We start from the raw sequence: 18,286 nt of genomic DNA on the forward strand, positions 1-18,286 counted from the left end.
ATCATCTACATAAAAGAGGAAGATGGCATTGTGAAATGCAATGTCACCACTTTCTCACTAAATCATGAGTGCACAAATGTATTTAAGTGAAATTATCTTGTAGTAAGACAGCTATATGTTCATAATAAGTGGCTGGTGACAGACAGCCTGATAAAAAAAACACAGAGATATGAAGACTTTGTTGACACTACTAAGTGGACACTTTCAAGCTTATCAGTAACTTAAAGGGACTAGATAAAGATGCTTCAGTCAAACTTTCATTAGTTTTATACCATGTTTTTATCAAACATCCTGAAACTTATCACCATATTTGTGAATGATAGATGTGTGGAGAGGTCATCCTGTGGAAAATAATAAAGGAAAGACAACCCAAATGGACCAAACTTCCCACAAAACTGAGACATTCAGGGTACTGAAGGTAAATCTATACTATTGTATTATTATGGGATGTGTCATCACTAATTGATTTGTAGTTATAGTTAATATTTTGCAAGTTTGATAAAAAGTACATGGTATATTGCCAATAGTGAATAATGTTAGGATGTGATACAACTGTGACAATGTTATAATTAGCCTTTGTTCTTAGCTCATGGTAAGAATCCTGTCACTTTCAGAGGTGTAAGAATGTTTGTAAGCATATTTATCACACTATCAGTCTCTTGACATGTAACTGTGGAGATTTCATATACACATACATGTAATTTAGTAATAAAATTTTCAACACAACCACCATAACTGGCATACGAAGGGCTGCATGTCAACCCACCAGCACAAATATATGGTAATGGTGTTAGTGATGTTTTAGTGATCTGGTAATAGGTTAACTGTAGGCTTCAGATTGGCTGAGACAAAATCCTCATCTTCTCCTGAGTGGCTGTAGTAAGTTGCTGTGCATCCTCACAAGTCAAGGTTTTGTGATTGTGTACCCTCCACTCTATGTAATCACAAAACCTTGGCTTGTGAGGATGACGCAGCTGTTGTGGTCTGTGGCTTATGTTATATCTATCAGTGCACATGAATGATGAGTATGTGGACAATTTTTATGCCCCTGAGATCGAAGATCGGGGGGGTGGGGGGTGGGGGGGGGGGGGGGGGGGGTGTGCCATATTGTTTTTGTCCTGTCTGACATTCTGTCATTCTGTCTGAAACTTTAATCTTGCTAATAACTTTTGAACAGTAAGTGATAGAGCTTTGATATTTCACATGAGTATTCCTTGTGACAAGACCTTTCCGTGGGTACCAACATTTTTGACCCCTTGACATTGGAGTTTGACCTACTTTTTGAAAACTTTAACCTGGCTAATAACTTTTGAACAGTAAGTGATAGAGCTTTGATATTTCACTTGAGTATTCCTTGTGACAAGACCTTTCCGTGGGTACCAACATTTTTGACCCCGTGACCTTGACGTTTGACCTACTTTTTGAAAACTTTAACCTTGCAAATACCTTTTGAACAGTAAGTGATAGAGCTTTGATATTTCACATGAGTATTCCTTGTGATAAGACCTTTACGTGGGTACCAACATTTTTTACCCTGTGACCTTGACCTTGGAGTTTGACCTACTTTTTGAAAACTTTAACCTTGCTAATAACTTTTGAACAGTAACAGATAGAGCTTTGATATTTCACATGAGTATTCCTTGTTACAAGATCTTTCCGTTGGTATTGAACCTTTTGACCTTGACATTTGACCTACTTTAATTTTTTTTTTTTACATTGGTCATAACTTCTAAATGGTAAATATTAGAGCTTTCATATTGTGCATGAGCATTTCTTTTGACAAGATCTTTCTACTGGTACCAAGATATTTGCCCTTGTGACCTTGGCCATCTTCGGAATTGGCTATTATCGGGGGCATTTGTGTTTCACAAACACATCTTGTTTTTGCTGTTATTCTCATTGATTGAACATCATGACATCATATAATGTATTCCAAATATTATAGCTCTTCAATTCACTAGCAGGGGCATATTTAGATGTACACTTGAAATCCCAAGCATCCACATCCATTTGCAAAAAAGATGAAATAAAAAATCATAATAGGAGAGTATGAGGGAATTTTTCATTGACTTGAATAAAGTCAATACAAATTTTTTTTCAAGGAAAAACCAGCTTCTCTGTCCTTTTTCCTCAGATTGTCAGTATTTAAGAAATAACAAGAAAATTAAAACAATGCACACATTTTCTTTCTGTTTTTATACGCCCGTCATTAGATGGGACGTATTATATTATGGCGCTGTCCGTGCATCTGTCCGGCTTGCTGGCTGTCCATCCGTCCTGGGTCATGTTTTCAGGACTTTTTCCTGTAATGGATGCATGTACAACTTTGAAATTTGGTCACAATTAATATCAGAATATAAGAATTATAAGAGCGAGTTTGCATTTCAGCTTGATTGGTCCATCCTTGATATACTTTAGGGCTATAAGTAGGTCAAACAGTTTTCCGGACTTTTTTTCGTTACAGATACAGATATTGCCTTGAAATTTACACAGAAGCTTCCTTTCAGAGGAATACAAGTTCAGTTTGCATTTCAGCTGGATTGGTCTGTCCATCCGTGACCTACATTAGGACTAAAAGTAGATCACAGTTTTCTGGGCTTTTTTTTTTCATTATGGATGCAGATATTGCCCTGAAATTTAGTCAAAGGCTTCCTCTTGGAGAAATACAAGTTCAGTTTGCATTTCAGCTGGATTGGTCCATCCATGATTTACTTTTAAGATAAAAATAGGTCAGTTTTCCAGGTTTTTTTGCATTATGGATACAAATATTGCCCTGATACTTAGTCATAGGCTTCCTCTCAGAGGAATACAAGTTCAGTTTTCATTTCAGCTGGATTGGTTCATCCTTGACCTACTTTTTAGAAAAAATAGGTCAACAGGGTTTGACATTTACTTTTTTGAGCACTAGACCAGTCGGGCTACTTCAAATGATTTTTACTAGACCTGACCTTACATCAACTAGCCCTGACCAACTTACCAGAGAAAAAAACCCTGGTGGTTTCTCCATATTTAAGTACATAATTCAAATGACAAACGTTAAGTTTAAACTAAAACGTACTTAATTGTCTCAAAAACATCTTTTAGTCTCGTCATTCAATTTAATGCTTTTATTTTCAAACGCATTTTCTGTTTCTTTAAATTCTACTCGGCACAGAAATTCTTTAGTCCATTTGTTAGAATAAAATGGCCTCAAAATTTCTATTTCACAAGCCCTGTTTTGTTTCTTCCCAACCTATTCCTTTTTTTCTCTCGGAACATCCTTCCTTGAGGACGAGAAGTCGAGACATTCCCGCACATGTGTCAACACCGAAAAATGGCTATTTACGATGTAATTTATTAATTTGATATTCAATTAAAATAAGCTGTTTTGGGTTTTTTAATCGAAAATAAATAAGTTTATATCTATTTATCCGAAACATAACTTTACACACATTAACAAAGAGTAAATGTCGTAAAACATCACTTCCGACAGCGACTTATATATTAGAACTAAAAATAGAGATTTTGTCATCACGCGGTTCAAAATTGCTCGCAAACTCTTTACAGTTATTTTTGTTAGTTAAAAATAAGATATCTATGGTTTAAACTAAAGTTTCTTGCTTATTTTTTCAACACGACCAGTCGGACTAGTAAATCGATATTTTACCCGACCTGACCTATCATTTAGTAGACTCGGTCGGTTGGACATGCCTTAGTGTCAAACCCTGGAACAGTTTTCCGGGCTTTTTTCATTATGGATACAGATATTGCCCTGGTATTTTGTCAAAGGCTTCATCTCAGAGGAATACAAGTTCAGTTTGCATTTCAGCTGGATTGGACCTTGACCTACTTTTGGACTGAAAATAGGTTAGACAGTTTTCCGGGCTTTTTTTTCATTACGGATACAGATATTGCCCTGATATTTAGTCAAAGGCTTCCTCTCAGAGGAATACAAATTCAGTTAACATTTCGACTAAAAATATGTTAGACAGTTTTCCGGCCTTTTTTTCTTTATGGATACAGATAATACCCTTATATTTAGTCAAAGACTTCCTCTTGAAGGAAGACAAGTGCAGTTAACATTTCAGCTGGATTGGCGCACAATGACCTACAGTACTTTAGAGGTAGAAGTAGGTCAAACAGTTTTCCAGATTGTTTTTGGTATGGTGACAGGTATTGCTCTGAAATTTAGTCACAACTCCCCCTTTCAGAGAAATACATAATCAGTTCACATTTCAAACATTTCAACTTAATTGGTACACCATGACCTACTTTAGGGCTAAAAGTAGATCAAATGGTTTTCTGGACTTTTTATCATCATAGATAGATATTGCACCAACATTTTGTTTCAACCTCACTCTCAGAGAAATACATTTCAAACCTAATAATCAGCTCACATGTCAGATGGATTGGTGCACCATGACCCACTTTAAGGCTTTTCTATTCAGAATGTATGTTGTATCAATTCAGAGTGCACATTATGCTTCCAGGTTGAATTTCACTGTCCGACGGGCGTATATTGTACCGTTTGCGGCACTCTTGTTAATTTATATGACATTTGTTTTATAGCATAAGAGTGCATGTAAATTATTTGAAGAAAATATGAATTTCATTTCCTCCGGAAGGTGCTTAACTATATATGTCAAGATGCCACCAGCTTTGAGGGGCTTCACAGCCAGACTCCCTACAATAAGAGCTTCAAGGTGAACCCATCTGGGGCAGACAAAAAGCCCCTGCCACTTGAGGAATTCCACATCAAAACCCCCTAACTATACCCTGGATTAGTATTTGTAGTGCATGCTTTTGCTATACTGCCCTGTAACATTAAGCCTGAAAGTTTGACTTATTTGGTTTACGACTAATGAAGCTATAGACTTTGTAGAAATGGGAAAGGCAGCTACTACTCATGTAGATAAGTTGCACAATGTTAATTAAAAAAATGTAATAATCAATAAAACGATGACTTGCTCTGTTCAAATCTATGTAAAATGATGGCATTTTAAAGTATTATGAATGTTTAGCAAATGTCCATCAGACGACATGACCTTGAAAAATCATCAGACAAGCTTCGTTCGCATCTGGAACACCTGCAACAGATCAACGATGAACACGGGGAGCGGATCTCAAGTTCTCTAGAGGCCCTGAGGCAGCAGCAAGAAAGGACAGATGAATTGTTGAATTCAGAAAAATGGAGAGTAAGAAGAGAGGAAATTCACACACCCAATAGACATGATAGAGGTAAGGGGATGAGGTACGATCAGTGGGTGAAGGCTGGTATAAATATATCTGTAGTGTGGTAGATGGTGTATTATTATGTATGTTTAGTGTGTATTTTAATATAATACTCAATTACAGGCGACTCTTGATGGCTCAAACTTCGATCTCTTGAAGTGAAATTGCTGTCCTGATTTTTTTCTTTACATCAATTAGCAAATTTATTCTTAATATCTCAAACATTTGTTCTCTCAAAGTTCTCAAATCTCTTTGAAGTGAAATTTGGGTCCTGTAAAACTTATTTTATTGTTTTTCACTCTCGATCTCGTGAAGTAGCAATAGCATATATGTACATACAATTATTTCTGCTTGGACATACCTGGATAACAATGACTGTATGGGGTTAGCTCAACTGTGTTAATTAGATGTTTATTTAGGTGATGCATCTCCTGGGATGGATAATTGTTTAATTGGTTAATTTAACCCTCCCACCCTGTGCTTTGTTTTCGTTATATAATTTGACTATATTATAGTCAAATTTACGATTGTAAGGACTTGACAGTGAGACGGAAATCTGAGAATATAATTTAGAGACAACATTGTCAGTGCTCCCACTGGACCAAAATTCCCTTTCGCCACTTTTTCGGGGTGCGGCACAGCGCAAATAATCTCATGCTTTACAATTATTTCCATCATATTATTTTATTCATTACACTGATTTTAGCATTTTGAATCAGTTATCCACCTACCATACCTAAACACTTCTTTCTGAATTATTAAGAAGTTGATTTTTTTTTGATAAATTCTATTATGGAAATCAAAAATCAGATAATAAATCATATAAATATAAACTTCATGATGCTACACCCTTCAGTGAAAACATTGTGTACTTTGCCCGAAATACAGATGTCACAAAACATCAAGCCCAATTTAGAGTCGTATCTCAACCATTCCCTATTAAATTTCCGTTTTGGTATGGAAGATTTTGCAATTTGGACAGAATAAGATGGTTGAGCAGGTGGGGTTGACTGTAAAGCCAAACAATATTTTTTTTTTAATTCTAGACTGACTTGGGTCAGAAGCTACGAGTTTAGTGTCAAAATAGAATGGGGTGCATAGTCTTATGAGATTAACATTTTTATACTGTTGTGCACCGAACTTCAAAGAATTTTTTTATTAAAATTGCTATGTCCATATCAATGGTGACCGACCGCATTGTTTATGAAATAACTAAAATCAAACCCATCAAAATTAAAATCTTGTAATCAACGAGCTTGGCCGCAAAAACAAACAATTGATGTATATACATTATACACAATAATACGGCCAATTTAATTACCGGTCGGTTCTGTGGTTAAGGATTGACATTAATGTGAAGATGATAACACGATAATGAATAAGACTTCAAATGTTAAACAATTGACCACAGCAGGGTACACAGCTGTCCAATATACTTTATTACATAATCACCGACTTTTTTGCAGCCATACATTACTTGAGATTATTATCTGGCCATCTTGACCAGCTCTGTGTGCACTGGAGCGACGCGAGATTTCCGGTCGCACGCGTTGACTGAATAAACAAATTTTGACTGCATAAACAAACAGGTGATAATGTGTCACTGACAGATTTTAACAAAATGGGATTTTCGCTACTTTAATTTCTTTTTCGCCATTTTTGAAAACAATTCGCCATTGGCGAAAATGGCTAAGCCCAGCTCGAGCACTGAACATTGTGATTTATTAGAAATGTGTACTATTCGTAAAGTGACAGAAAATTGTGTTCTATGTAGTAACTATGAGACTTCGTTTATGTCTACAAGAAATTTGTCTTGTACGTCTATCTTAAAATCAGAAAAGAAATAAATGCAGAAACTTTAAAAAATCTTTCATCTATGCAAGATAAAGTTCCATATTGTTGAAATCAAGTCAATTACCTAAAAATATGAAGGATAACGGGTCAAAACAATGCCAGGATGTAAGATATGCATTCTAATGGTTGCTATAAAATCTGAACCATGATGGTCAGACCTTTTAATTTCCGGATTTGACTCAACCTTCGGTCTCTTGAACTCTCGATTACTCGAAAGGACTTAGTGCGTTTGGGGCCAAATTTGGCCCCTTGTTCAAATTAAAAGATATCCCCCAAAGTTCTTTAATAAGGTATATGATATTATAAAATGATTATCATATGTCCGTAAGAAGCTTTTTTTTTCATATAATACATACATAAATACAGTATAGTTTACGATAACTTTGTGCCATTTTGACGTTACTTTATGCGACGTCATGAACAAGAAGGTTGTGTCTTATTATTATGATTTTTTTGGCAAAAATAAAAGTGCACTGATACGGCACGGTATATAATAACGAGAGGGTATGTTACATACAGTGGCAGAAATGACGAAGGTATGCACAGCATAACGATAATTTGTCACGAATGTACATATATGACAGAAAATAACTTTTTAATGTAAAACTTATACGGTACCAATTTTGATGCACCATATGCGCATTTCGACAAATTATGTCTTTTCAGTGATGCTCAACCGAAATGTTTGAAATCCGAAATAACAAAATCTATTAATTTATAATATTTATCCGTGTATAACACAAATCGATGTATGATACAGACACATAGAATCGGGAAGGGGGTGGGTCTTAACAACGTATATTTTTGTAGTAAAGATATATTTGGTGACTTCCCTAGGCCACTTTTTAAAAAATAATAGTGAATGGTAAGAATGCAGTTTCGAAGTAGTACTAATAGGAGCTATGAAATGAATTCATATATAGAAGGGAGCACACCCCCCCCCCCCCCCCCCCCCCCAAACCCCCGGAATGAAGAACTAGAAGTTAGGGAAAACGTAAACTTTAATCAATATTGTATTTAATGAAAATATATTTGATGTATGTCAACCCTAACCCTCCCCCACCCCACAAATTAGGATTTTGAAGAACATGTTGGCTTTTTGTTTCACTGAATTTTACAAGTATTATTTTTAGACATAGTGAAGTCAATTTCTCCGGCTTCCCGCTCCCCCTTGAAAAAACGATCCTACATGTCTGTAATAAAATAGGTAATATACTAATATTCACGAAAGGGTAACACGTTACGAATCCTGGGGTAAATAAAAAATTATAACAATTCAAATCCTGCAGATATAGGCCTAGGGCTAAATATAGTCATATAGCATGACAGTATATGCACTGTAAAGTTAAATAAAAAGTAGATAAGAATTACATTGAAATAGCTCTACTTTAAATGAAAAAAAAATATCTTCATATTGGTCGTTTCCACTACACTCTACCGGCTGAGGTAACGTAATATGTAAGTTGACAAAATGATCTATCAACCCATTATGACATCACTTTTGAAAAGAGACGTCTATATACCGAAATGCATTGTACATGTATAAATCGGCCTCGTGCTCTGCCACGCATTTAGCCATATAGATTAATAAGAAATAGTAGCATTTTGTGTTTAGCAAAATGTTTCATATAATGCATTTTCCATTGATTATTAAAAGTAATTGATATCAAAGTATTCCTAACTAGTGTACATTTCGCTTAGTTACAGGACACGGAAGTAAGATGGCATGATTAATATATAATACACAACACAAGCTTGACAAAGGAAGACATGTAAATATCGTATCGTGACATTGCCCCGTTAAATTGGTGTTAGGAATTTTATCATTTGATGCGGTGTTAGGCGAGTATTTTCTTTTGTAAACAAAATATAGGTAAACTTATGTAACAACACATATATAACAACATCCATAAATATGACATGTATTTCCATGCTGTAAAAACGTTAAAAATATGAACGTTAAAATAAGAAATAAGTATGGTCCGCACAATATCACCATCGTAATTTTTTGTATGTGAAATGCTTAACCATAAATGTTTCATGTGTGAAAATTTTAAAGTGGTGATATTATGCGGACCTATTCAAATATCTTTAAAAGTGGTTAAATTTTATGAAATTTTCCGGAAATTTGTGTTCCGTACGTATTTTGGCTACGTCAATGTAGTAGAAATGTGACACATTTTCAAAGTTTCGTTTTATTTTTGAGACAAGTGTATCTCCGTCAGTATTTTGCAATGTAGAAGTTTGATTCAACATGTATTTCATTTTTGAATAATTCAGGGGGCCAAATATGATACCAAACGAACTTAGTTCTTTTATCAAGGTCCCTTGAACTTCTAGTTATCGAGAGTCACTGTTACCATTTTATAGGTATTAGAAACTATTAATTCCGGAGGGGAGTGGAGTGGGGTGGGGGTTACTGGATGGCACACATGATTTTTTTCAGATTCTTACATTTGCCAGGTTTCAGTATGTCTATGGTATATGCATTAAATATACTTTTCAAAATTTTGATCATTTTTCTGGAAATACAGGCAGTCAATTTTCAACTAAATTTTACACATTTCATCAATGTGTTTAAAAGAGGATTCACTGGTTTTTTTTATTTCGATCACTTTAGGGTCTTCCCCTTTCAAAGGGTAGGTGATGATTATTCCTTTCTTCAACAGAAATGTCACTTCTACTTTGATATATGATCTAGCAACCTTTCGTGAGTTAATTAAATTAAAAATAGATAGGAAGCATGTCGAACATTTATAGAGTGTAACAGAAGATAGCCCTGTAGGACATTTTGACTTGAGATCTTTTAGAGATTCTTATTACAGAGGTGTGATTTCAGTCCTGCTTCAGTATTGCACAAATGATTATTGAAAGTACAAACAAATTAAACATGTTTCAGCAAGGTTAACCAATTTTGCAGTACATTGTACTTTTAAATGTTGCAAATTAAGTTGTGAATTATTGAAGAATCCTGTGAAATCAGCAGCATGTCCTGGGAGTTTGTACTACATGTAATATTACACAACATTCATGTGAAATATACTTAGATATTTTCATGTGATGCTATCAGGAATTCATAAGTGCTGAAGAGCTAAATTTAATTAAATACTGTATGTCAATTAATTGCCACACTCATTACAGCCACGTGAGTATCCATGCACAGATTTAAAGAGCTTGTTATCCTAGAAGATATATATATATATACACACAGATTCATGCAGTGTAAATTTTGTTTGTAGCTGTTATTAATATGTGGTATATATTGTTCAAGAGGTTTATTTGTTCAAAAACTGGCTTGCTGAATACTGTGTTGGATAATTCATATATCAGTTGACCCTCGACCTGTAGCTGATGACAGAAATGGGAAATGTTGGTCTGTTTAAATGTTACAATCAGTGTTTTACTGAAAGCGACAGACGGAGAGAGCTGTACACTTGACCCTCAGGCATAACATTAAATAAGACAGACTAGTGTTATGATAGCATCGTCATTCCCAGAGTGTAGTGCTCAAACAGATGTGTCCTTTTCACAATTATTTTTCTTGTTTTAGGTGGATTTTAAATAGATAATAATTATTACTCCAGGGTAAGATTTTGACACTTGTTTGTTTATTTGCATTTTTCTTCTTTTTCACTTTTATGACAATTACACTGCTTAACATCTTTCTTTGCTTTATGCATTTTGGTTTTTGATTTCACTAACATTGTTATGAATATCATCATTAAATATCCCTTAGTCCTAGTTGTTGTTGTGTATGTATGTTATGATTCAGAAGTATAAGGTCTGAACTACATGTTTCTACTTGTATATAGTATATGTGTTTATAGATGATAATTAAGGGATCAATGCACTTTGTTGTAGGTGTTAATAACTTGTTCAAAGGGCACCTGTCATGTCACTGCAGCTTTGATTTAACAATGCCTGTGTTTCACCTTTTATCATAAAACATGTTGTTTGGAGCATTACATGTGCTGGGTATAAAATTTTGATACACTGGTATTTGATCAGAGATGTTGATTTCTTTCTTGCTATTTTGCTTGTCTATTTTCCTACCTTGTATTTTGAACAGTAAATTGATTCCAGGATCTTTCAAAGATTTATACAAGTTTCAAAGTGCATGGTGTTCATCTATTCAGTTTTTCAGTCTGTCTTTATCATTGCTATTTAGAGTTCCTGTAAAGGAAGGTTTTTGGGATATACTGTGGAATTATTTAAATTCATGGAACTCAATTTTTTGTGGATTATTGAGATTTTAAAGTTTTGTTTAGGTGTAATTTTGTGGATATAGTTTCTGTACATCGAAACATTGAATATTTTGTGTATTTCTGTACATCGAAACATTGAATATTTTGTGTATTTCTGTACATCGAAACATTGAATATTTTGTGTATTTCGTTGTGGTTTGAAATTCACGAGATACAGGTATTCACAAAATCCACAAAAATTGAGCCCCCCCCCCCCTCCCAGAATCTAATGATTTCACAGTATAGGAATTGGAATCAACTTGTCTGTCCGTCTATCTGTCTTTCTACATGTAACAACTTACTTTACACTAGCTGCAAAACTATAGTTATATGGAGAAAAAACTGGGACAGGCCATGGTCAGTCTTCATTTTTCCCCAGAGAGCTACAGTTCTGCAGCTTACTTACATAAACATTGCTTATTATCTGAAGGTATGTCATGATCCTTGTTCAAGGTCATTGGAAAATGTCAAAGTCACCAGGAGAAAGTTTTGAATTCATGTCTGATCCATAATTGTCTGTGTAATTAAGCAACACAAGTATCAAATGCTTATTTGACATACAGCTAGCTTATGACCTGAGCATGTGTCAAGGCCATTTACAGTAAATAAGGTTAGTGGGAGAATTTTTTTAGAATTGGTTCTCTGACTGGATCTTTGTAACAAATATTACAGAATTCATTATAAGTATCCGTGTGGGATTAGCAAAATCTTAACCCCAGCACTTTAATCTTTCTGTCAAGAATGTCTTAACCCTGATATGCAACCCTGAGTGTAAGATTTTCTTTATTTCACATAGATCAGCTCTTGATGGATTTTCTTGTTGCCCATTACTCGTGAAATATATAGATTAATTTCAAAAATGTTAAGTGAATTAGAACAAATCAAACCTTATCCAATCTGATTAAAACAAGATCCTGAGATCCGCTCACTTAGATCGCTACACTAGGATCTGACGTAACCCCATATAGGGTCACGTCCGCATGACCTTTCGTTAAGCCAATCAAATTGACCCTGTCGATTTATACCAACGATAATTTTTCTCCCATGAACCTTTGCGTGATTATTTACGTTAGAGATGTAAAAAAAAAAAAAAAAATGGCTTCGTGTTTGACAGACGACTGCACACCTGTCAAAACATGCGATTTAAACAACTTCTGTATTCTCTGCGGGTTTTCTTTCATTTAACGCTAAAAAATCCCGATGGAGTTCACAATTCAAGGAAAATGGCTGCGATTGTTTGGTTTGAAAGAAAACATATCGCAGCTAGATGCGACGTCACAATGCACCGTTTACGTCGACTGGCGTTATATTCCTCGCGTTATTTAAGTAAACCATCTTGAAAACTATTCAATTCGTACCCGTCCCTATTCATACATAAATCTGAATTCACAATTAATTTAACTTGGGTATATTTCATATCGTACGTTTTGTTGTTTGAATGAACGGAATAGATTAGGCATTATTGCAAAAGTTTAAAATTCGTTAAGCAAGAATATACAAATTTACAGTGTGGAATAAACTTCGTGGAAGAGAGATTACAGCAATTTGTTTACGAATTGCCAGGAACCGCCTAAATAGCCATCATTGTCTGTATGGCGCAATCTGACTGGCTGATAGTTCTCATGAATATTCCAAGCGAAAGGTCATGCAGACATGACCCCCTATGGGGTTACGTCAGATCCTAGTGTAGCGATTGTGAGCAGATCTCAGGATCTGGTTTTAATCAGATTGAACCTTATCTGTCATTAAATGGAGAAATAAATAAGTCAGAATGAGAGAGATCATACCTGATATCCTGAAACTGAATATGATACTTCTGCATATTATATTAATCTACATTGTATCTAGTAGTAGTAGTAGTAGTTTATTTATCTATAGTGACATGTGTATATTCACAAACAGTATGTTAACAGACAGTGTAAAAATAAATCAAACACCCAGCCCATCGGGCCTATATGCCACTTTAAACACAAAACTTAAATGCAGTACATATAAAGAAGAAAAGAAGAAGCACAGTGTTAAGAAATAAAGGAAAAACAAACATGAAAACATACATACATGCTGTAAGTAAATACCTGCAGTACATCAATGTGTTTTATGAGATAATGGGAAAAGTATAAAACCATATGTATGTAAACATTGATACATATACACATAATTTACATTCTTAATTTTTTAAAATAACTGACTGTCTACGCATTAATGAAGAATACAAATACTTTGCAACCTGGTGAGGATAATTTGAAATTAGCATGCATAATACATCCATATCTGACCTTAATAACATTTGGTTAAATCCAGTGTTTTCAAAAAGTTTTGATCAATAATCGTAGTACCGAGGACAGTGCAATAGAAAAAGAATTTCGTCTTCTACACTATTTTCGGAACAAAGGGTACAAATTCGTTCTTCAACAGATTCTCCATGATGTCTATCTATATGTATCCTTAAAACTGAATATAATGCAACATGAAGTAACTCAGTCTGTTTGTATTCCCTAAAACAGAATATACTATTCCTCTTTATGTAAATTTGTATGTATCCCTAAACAGACGATACTTTCCACTTTATGTAAATTTGTATGTATCCCTAAAACAGACGATACTTTCCACTTTATGTAAATTTGTATGTATCCCTAAAACAGACGATACTTTCCACTTTATGTAAATTTGTATGTATCCCTAAAACAGACGATACTTTCCACTTTATGTAAATTTGTATGTATCCCTAAAACAGACGATACTTTCCACTTTATGTAAATTTGTATGTATCCCTAAAACAGACGATACTTTCCACTTTATGTAAATTTGTATGTATCCCTAAAACAGACGATACTATCCACTTTATGTAAATTTGTATGTATCCCTAAAACAGACTATACTTTCCACTTTATGTAAATTTGTATGTATCCCTAAAACAGAATATACTATTCCACTTTATGTAGTTTTATATGTATCCCTAAAATATATCCACTTTATGTAGTTCTGTATATGTATGTATCCCTAAAACTGAATATACTATTCCACTTTATGTAGAACTAGTACATGTATACATATTCATAATCTATAAGACATGAAATAATGTTCAGTGCATACATGTTTATTTAGCTAGGTATATTTTGATCGTGCTATTCCTGAGTTTATCAACCTTCCCGTTATCTGTTGTGATATTAATTGTTGCATCATTATAACATTCCTTCCTTTTTGAACACATTTTCATTTTTTTAAATTCTGGACTGGAAATAAATATACCAACGCTTATGGAATACTTTTAAAAAAAAATATAATCAGATAAATTTCAAGTGTTTGTTTATTTGAAGGAAGAGGTGACATGTCATCACGACCACTTCAGAGAGAGCCCTCCATTCTACGACAGGTTGACATATATCTATTTTATTGTTAATAGCTGTAGAGTTTTGTAAGATGGTGTACAAAATCTTAGTTTATATGGCAATGTCAAGTTTGAATATTAGTCTTTCACAAACAAAGTACATGATTGTTAAAAGGAATGCATGTCTATACTTAATGTTTCAGTTGTTTTAAAGTTAATTTTTGCAGTATTCATGTAAATATACTAACATTATAGCTGAAAACATGGAGTACATCAGACCTCATCCAGTGGTTAGAACAGAAACGACTGAACAAGTTCATATTCTTGTTTCAAAGTAAGAGTCATTATTGTGTAAAACAGGTAATAATCTGCCCTTGGAGCCATAACCTTTAATGAGCTCAATTTAGATCTCAGTCATACTTTTATAGAAGATGCATATAGCAAGAAAGTGAGACTTAGATAAAGATAAAAAAAAAAAAAGAGGTATAATTTACAGTTTTATGGCTCCGAATACTGTTTGTCAGTTGTTTTATATTGTTTAAGACAGATATCTGAATATTGTATTCTAGTTATTTCTTTGATATATAAATTTCTTTGTGCATAAATATTTGTAATCTATTTTCATATGTGTAGCAGATTATGCAAGTAATAAATCAAATTTTGAACTTTTGCATGAATCTGAAAATTAAGAACATGGCTGTTACTGAGAGAGTATTTGATTTTTCAGAGCACCATGTAACTGGAGCTGACTTAGCTGACCTAAAGCTTGCATTTCTAGGTTTGTATCATCATTATCGTATAATCTTATCAGTGAGGAATGCTATGAAAATAAAATAAAATTCCTTTGTTCCTTTAAAAAATGAAACTTGAGCAGTCTGAATAAGATCTACATTACATGTATTACCTATGATATTAGATTTTATTGACATTTAATAATGTTTTGTCAGTAATTTAAAACGCTTGATATTTCGATGTTTGTAATTCTTGATTTCTATCGTGACAAGCAAGTAACCTTTTAATTTGTCATATAAACCTATATTTAAAAAAGGGATGTGTTGAATTACAAAATATATATTTAAAGAGCAAGTGTTTTAATTTGTTGTACATGTATTAAGAGGATCATCTTCACAAGCCAGGTGTCTGATTTTCTTATTTTCATCTCCCAGAATACGCAGATCAGACACTTGGCTTGTGAAGATAATAGGGGATGTAAAAACCATGAAAACTTAGGGGTAATTCTTCTTTTAAAATGGAATTACCCCCAAGTTTCCATGGTCTTTTAAAATGGGGGGCCTCTGTGGCCGAGTGGTTAGAGCATCGTGCTCAAAATCACACATCTCTCACCTCTGTTGGTGCGGGTTTGAATCCCGCTCGCGCCAGTAAGTGAGAAAGTTTCCCAGTTTTCTTTCGGAAGGTCGGTGGTCTCTTCCCAGGTACATTGTATCTGGGTTCTCTCTTCCACCAATAAAAACTGGGCGCCACCAGATAACAGAAAAATTGTTGAGTGTGGCGGAAAAAATCAATCAATCAATCTTTTGAAATGTTAAAGTGTTCGTGATTTCTTGTTTATAGAATGTAGCTGAAGTGTTTGTGACATATTCATAATTTTTATCATACCTTTAAATACAGTTTGGAATTTTTTAAAACTTGTACAGTAATGTGAGTAAAAAATTTATGGCTGTTTAATCATGTTGTTATATTAAACTTGATGCTATGTATTTCAGATATTGCTATTAGTGCCTCTGCTGTTCACATATGTCATATTCTGAAGTGCGTCTTAATCTTGCAGTTCAAATAACATCAATACTTTGCAGTTGATGTATGACAAAGTTGTAGCAATGCAATTCAATGCTTAGCAATTTATAAGGGAAAAAGTTGATGCGATACACATCAGTATTTGCTATTACAGAGAAGTACGAGCACATCAGCGTGTCAGACCGGGAGGAACTTCTGTCACAAGTCTATGAACTCTTACGCTTAGAGCAGTCAGACGACAGTGATTCAACCCGAACTTTCACACCTTTTGACAAAGAAAAGTACAGAGTGGCAAAACAGATAGCTGATGACTACACATTCCAGAGGTCGCAGAGTGTCCCAGTTGCCTTTATACCTTCCCAGAGCTCCTCCTCCTCTTCCTCTTCCTCTGTGTCTTCAACTGCTTCCTCACCCACACCCAAACAGAGGAGGAAATCTTCAGAAACAATCAGTCTTCTCAGTCACTTGAAACCGAAAGTAGCACTCTCTACTAAAGGTCAAGAAGTCAGGTGATTCATTTTAACTCATTTGATCATCATTTAAAATTGATAATATTTTGAGTGAACAATAAATTCAAAGTCAAGCTATTCTTCTAGAGATGCATCTATGACAAATTCATCAATATTAGCTATTGGTATTGTTACCTTTGTTTAATATTTGTTACATCACTAATGGGTCACTAAAGCAATTTCATAGGATTTGACACAAAGAGTATGGTATATAAAGATATAGGATCTCCCTTGGTTTGTGGTTTGATATGACTTATATTCAACAAGTTGTATGTTTTCTATCCCCGAGCCTTGGCGATTTCATGTATGCAAGTAGGATATATTGAAATGGTGTAATGGTGTTATACACTTGGTATCAGTATTATACACTTGGTATCAGTATTATACACTTGTTATTGGTGTTATACACTTGGTATTGGTGTTAATACTTGGTATTAGTGATATACACTTGGTATTAGTATTATACACTTGGTATCAGTATTATACACTTGTTATTGGTGTTATACACTTGGTATTGGTGTTAGATACTTGGTATCAGTGTTACACACTTGACTGAAGACTGTAATATGGTAGGTTTTTTTTTTTGCTTCAGACAGAATACAGATATACGAAAAGGATCCCTTGACAAGAAAAAGGCCCAGGTTCGAATTCTTTTGTAAAATTTGAATACCCAGCACCTGTATTGAAATATATAAATGTGTCAACTAAGTTATTTCTTTTTAATGAAAAATAACTTTTTTGTGTTTCAGAAACTGACACCCAGTTCTTGGTTTGAGGCATTAGAGGGAAGTTCAAATCCTTGTGTGTCATGCTACACATTACAAAAGAGAGGAGGCCATTTTGGTGTTACTATAGCAACAAATCCTAATGGTTGGTTGGTAATCAATGACGTCTGTCCTGATCTACAGTCAGTTGTGAGAACTGATGATAGGTATAAACTTTTCCAGGGATACTATTTTTTTGGTTATACATTATGGCCATTCTGACATGAATTTAAAAACTATTTGACAAATTATCATATCTCTTACTTCACCAAAAGCAGACATATTAATTTAATCTGGTTTCTCTTACAACTTCATTGAAGGCAGACATATGTTATTCTGGTCTTTTCTATCACTTCATTAAGGTAGACACACAGTGTACGCGAATGATTTTTAGCTCACCTGAGCTGAAAGCTCAAGTGAGCTTTTCTGATCACCCGTATTCCGGCGTCCGTCCGTCTGTCCGTCCGTCCGTCTGTGAACTTTTCACATTTTCAACTTCTTCTCAACAACCACTGGGCCAATTTCAACCAAAGTTGGCACAAAACATCCTTAGGTAAAGGGAATTCTAAATTGGTAAAATAAAGGGTCAGACCACCTTCCAAGGGGAGATAATCAAGAAAA

The 18,286-nt window shown here is 34.4% G+C and overlaps 1 protein-coding gene across 7 annotated transcripts in view; it reads left to right on the forward strand.

The window, feature by feature from the left end:
* LOC125652092 (uncharacterized) overlaps positions 1 to 18,286 on the forward strand; it is a 41,942-nt gene that overhangs the window by 3,657 nt on the left and 19,999 nt on the right. Inside the window, exons 2-9 of one of the 7 annotated variants that reach the window (XM_056152681.1) lie at positions 324 to 418; positions 5,001 to 5,217; positions 14,627 to 14,682; positions 14,893 to 14,971; positions 15,365 to 15,415; positions 16,547 to 16,901; positions 17,494 to 17,542; positions 17,651 to 17,832. In XM_056152681.1, coding sequence (XP_056008656.1) covers positions 374 to 418; positions 5,001 to 5,217; positions 14,627 to 14,682; positions 14,893 to 14,971; positions 15,365 to 15,415; positions 16,547 to 16,901; positions 17,494 to 17,542; positions 17,651 to 17,832 — 1,034 coding nt within the window. In that variant the 5' untranslated portion in view covers positions 324 to 373. Of the gene's footprint in view, positions 1 to 77; positions 419 to 5,000; positions 5,218 to 9,752; positions 10,651 to 14,626; positions 14,683 to 14,892; positions 14,972 to 15,364; positions 15,416 to 16,546; positions 16,902 to 17,493; positions 17,543 to 17,650; positions 17,833 to 18,286 lie in introns of those variants that run through there. The other 6 variants (XM_056152669.1, XM_048881067.2, XM_056152693.1 and 3 more) reach the window with 6 other exon arrangements.

Source organism: Ostrea edulis, chromosome 1 (genome assembly GCF_947568905.1).
Source record: "Ostrea edulis chromosome 1, xbOstEdul1.1, whole genome shotgun sequence".
In the NCBI taxonomy this organism is placed as follows: Eukaryota; Metazoa; Mollusca; class Bivalvia; order Ostreida; family Ostreidae; genus Ostrea; species Ostrea edulis.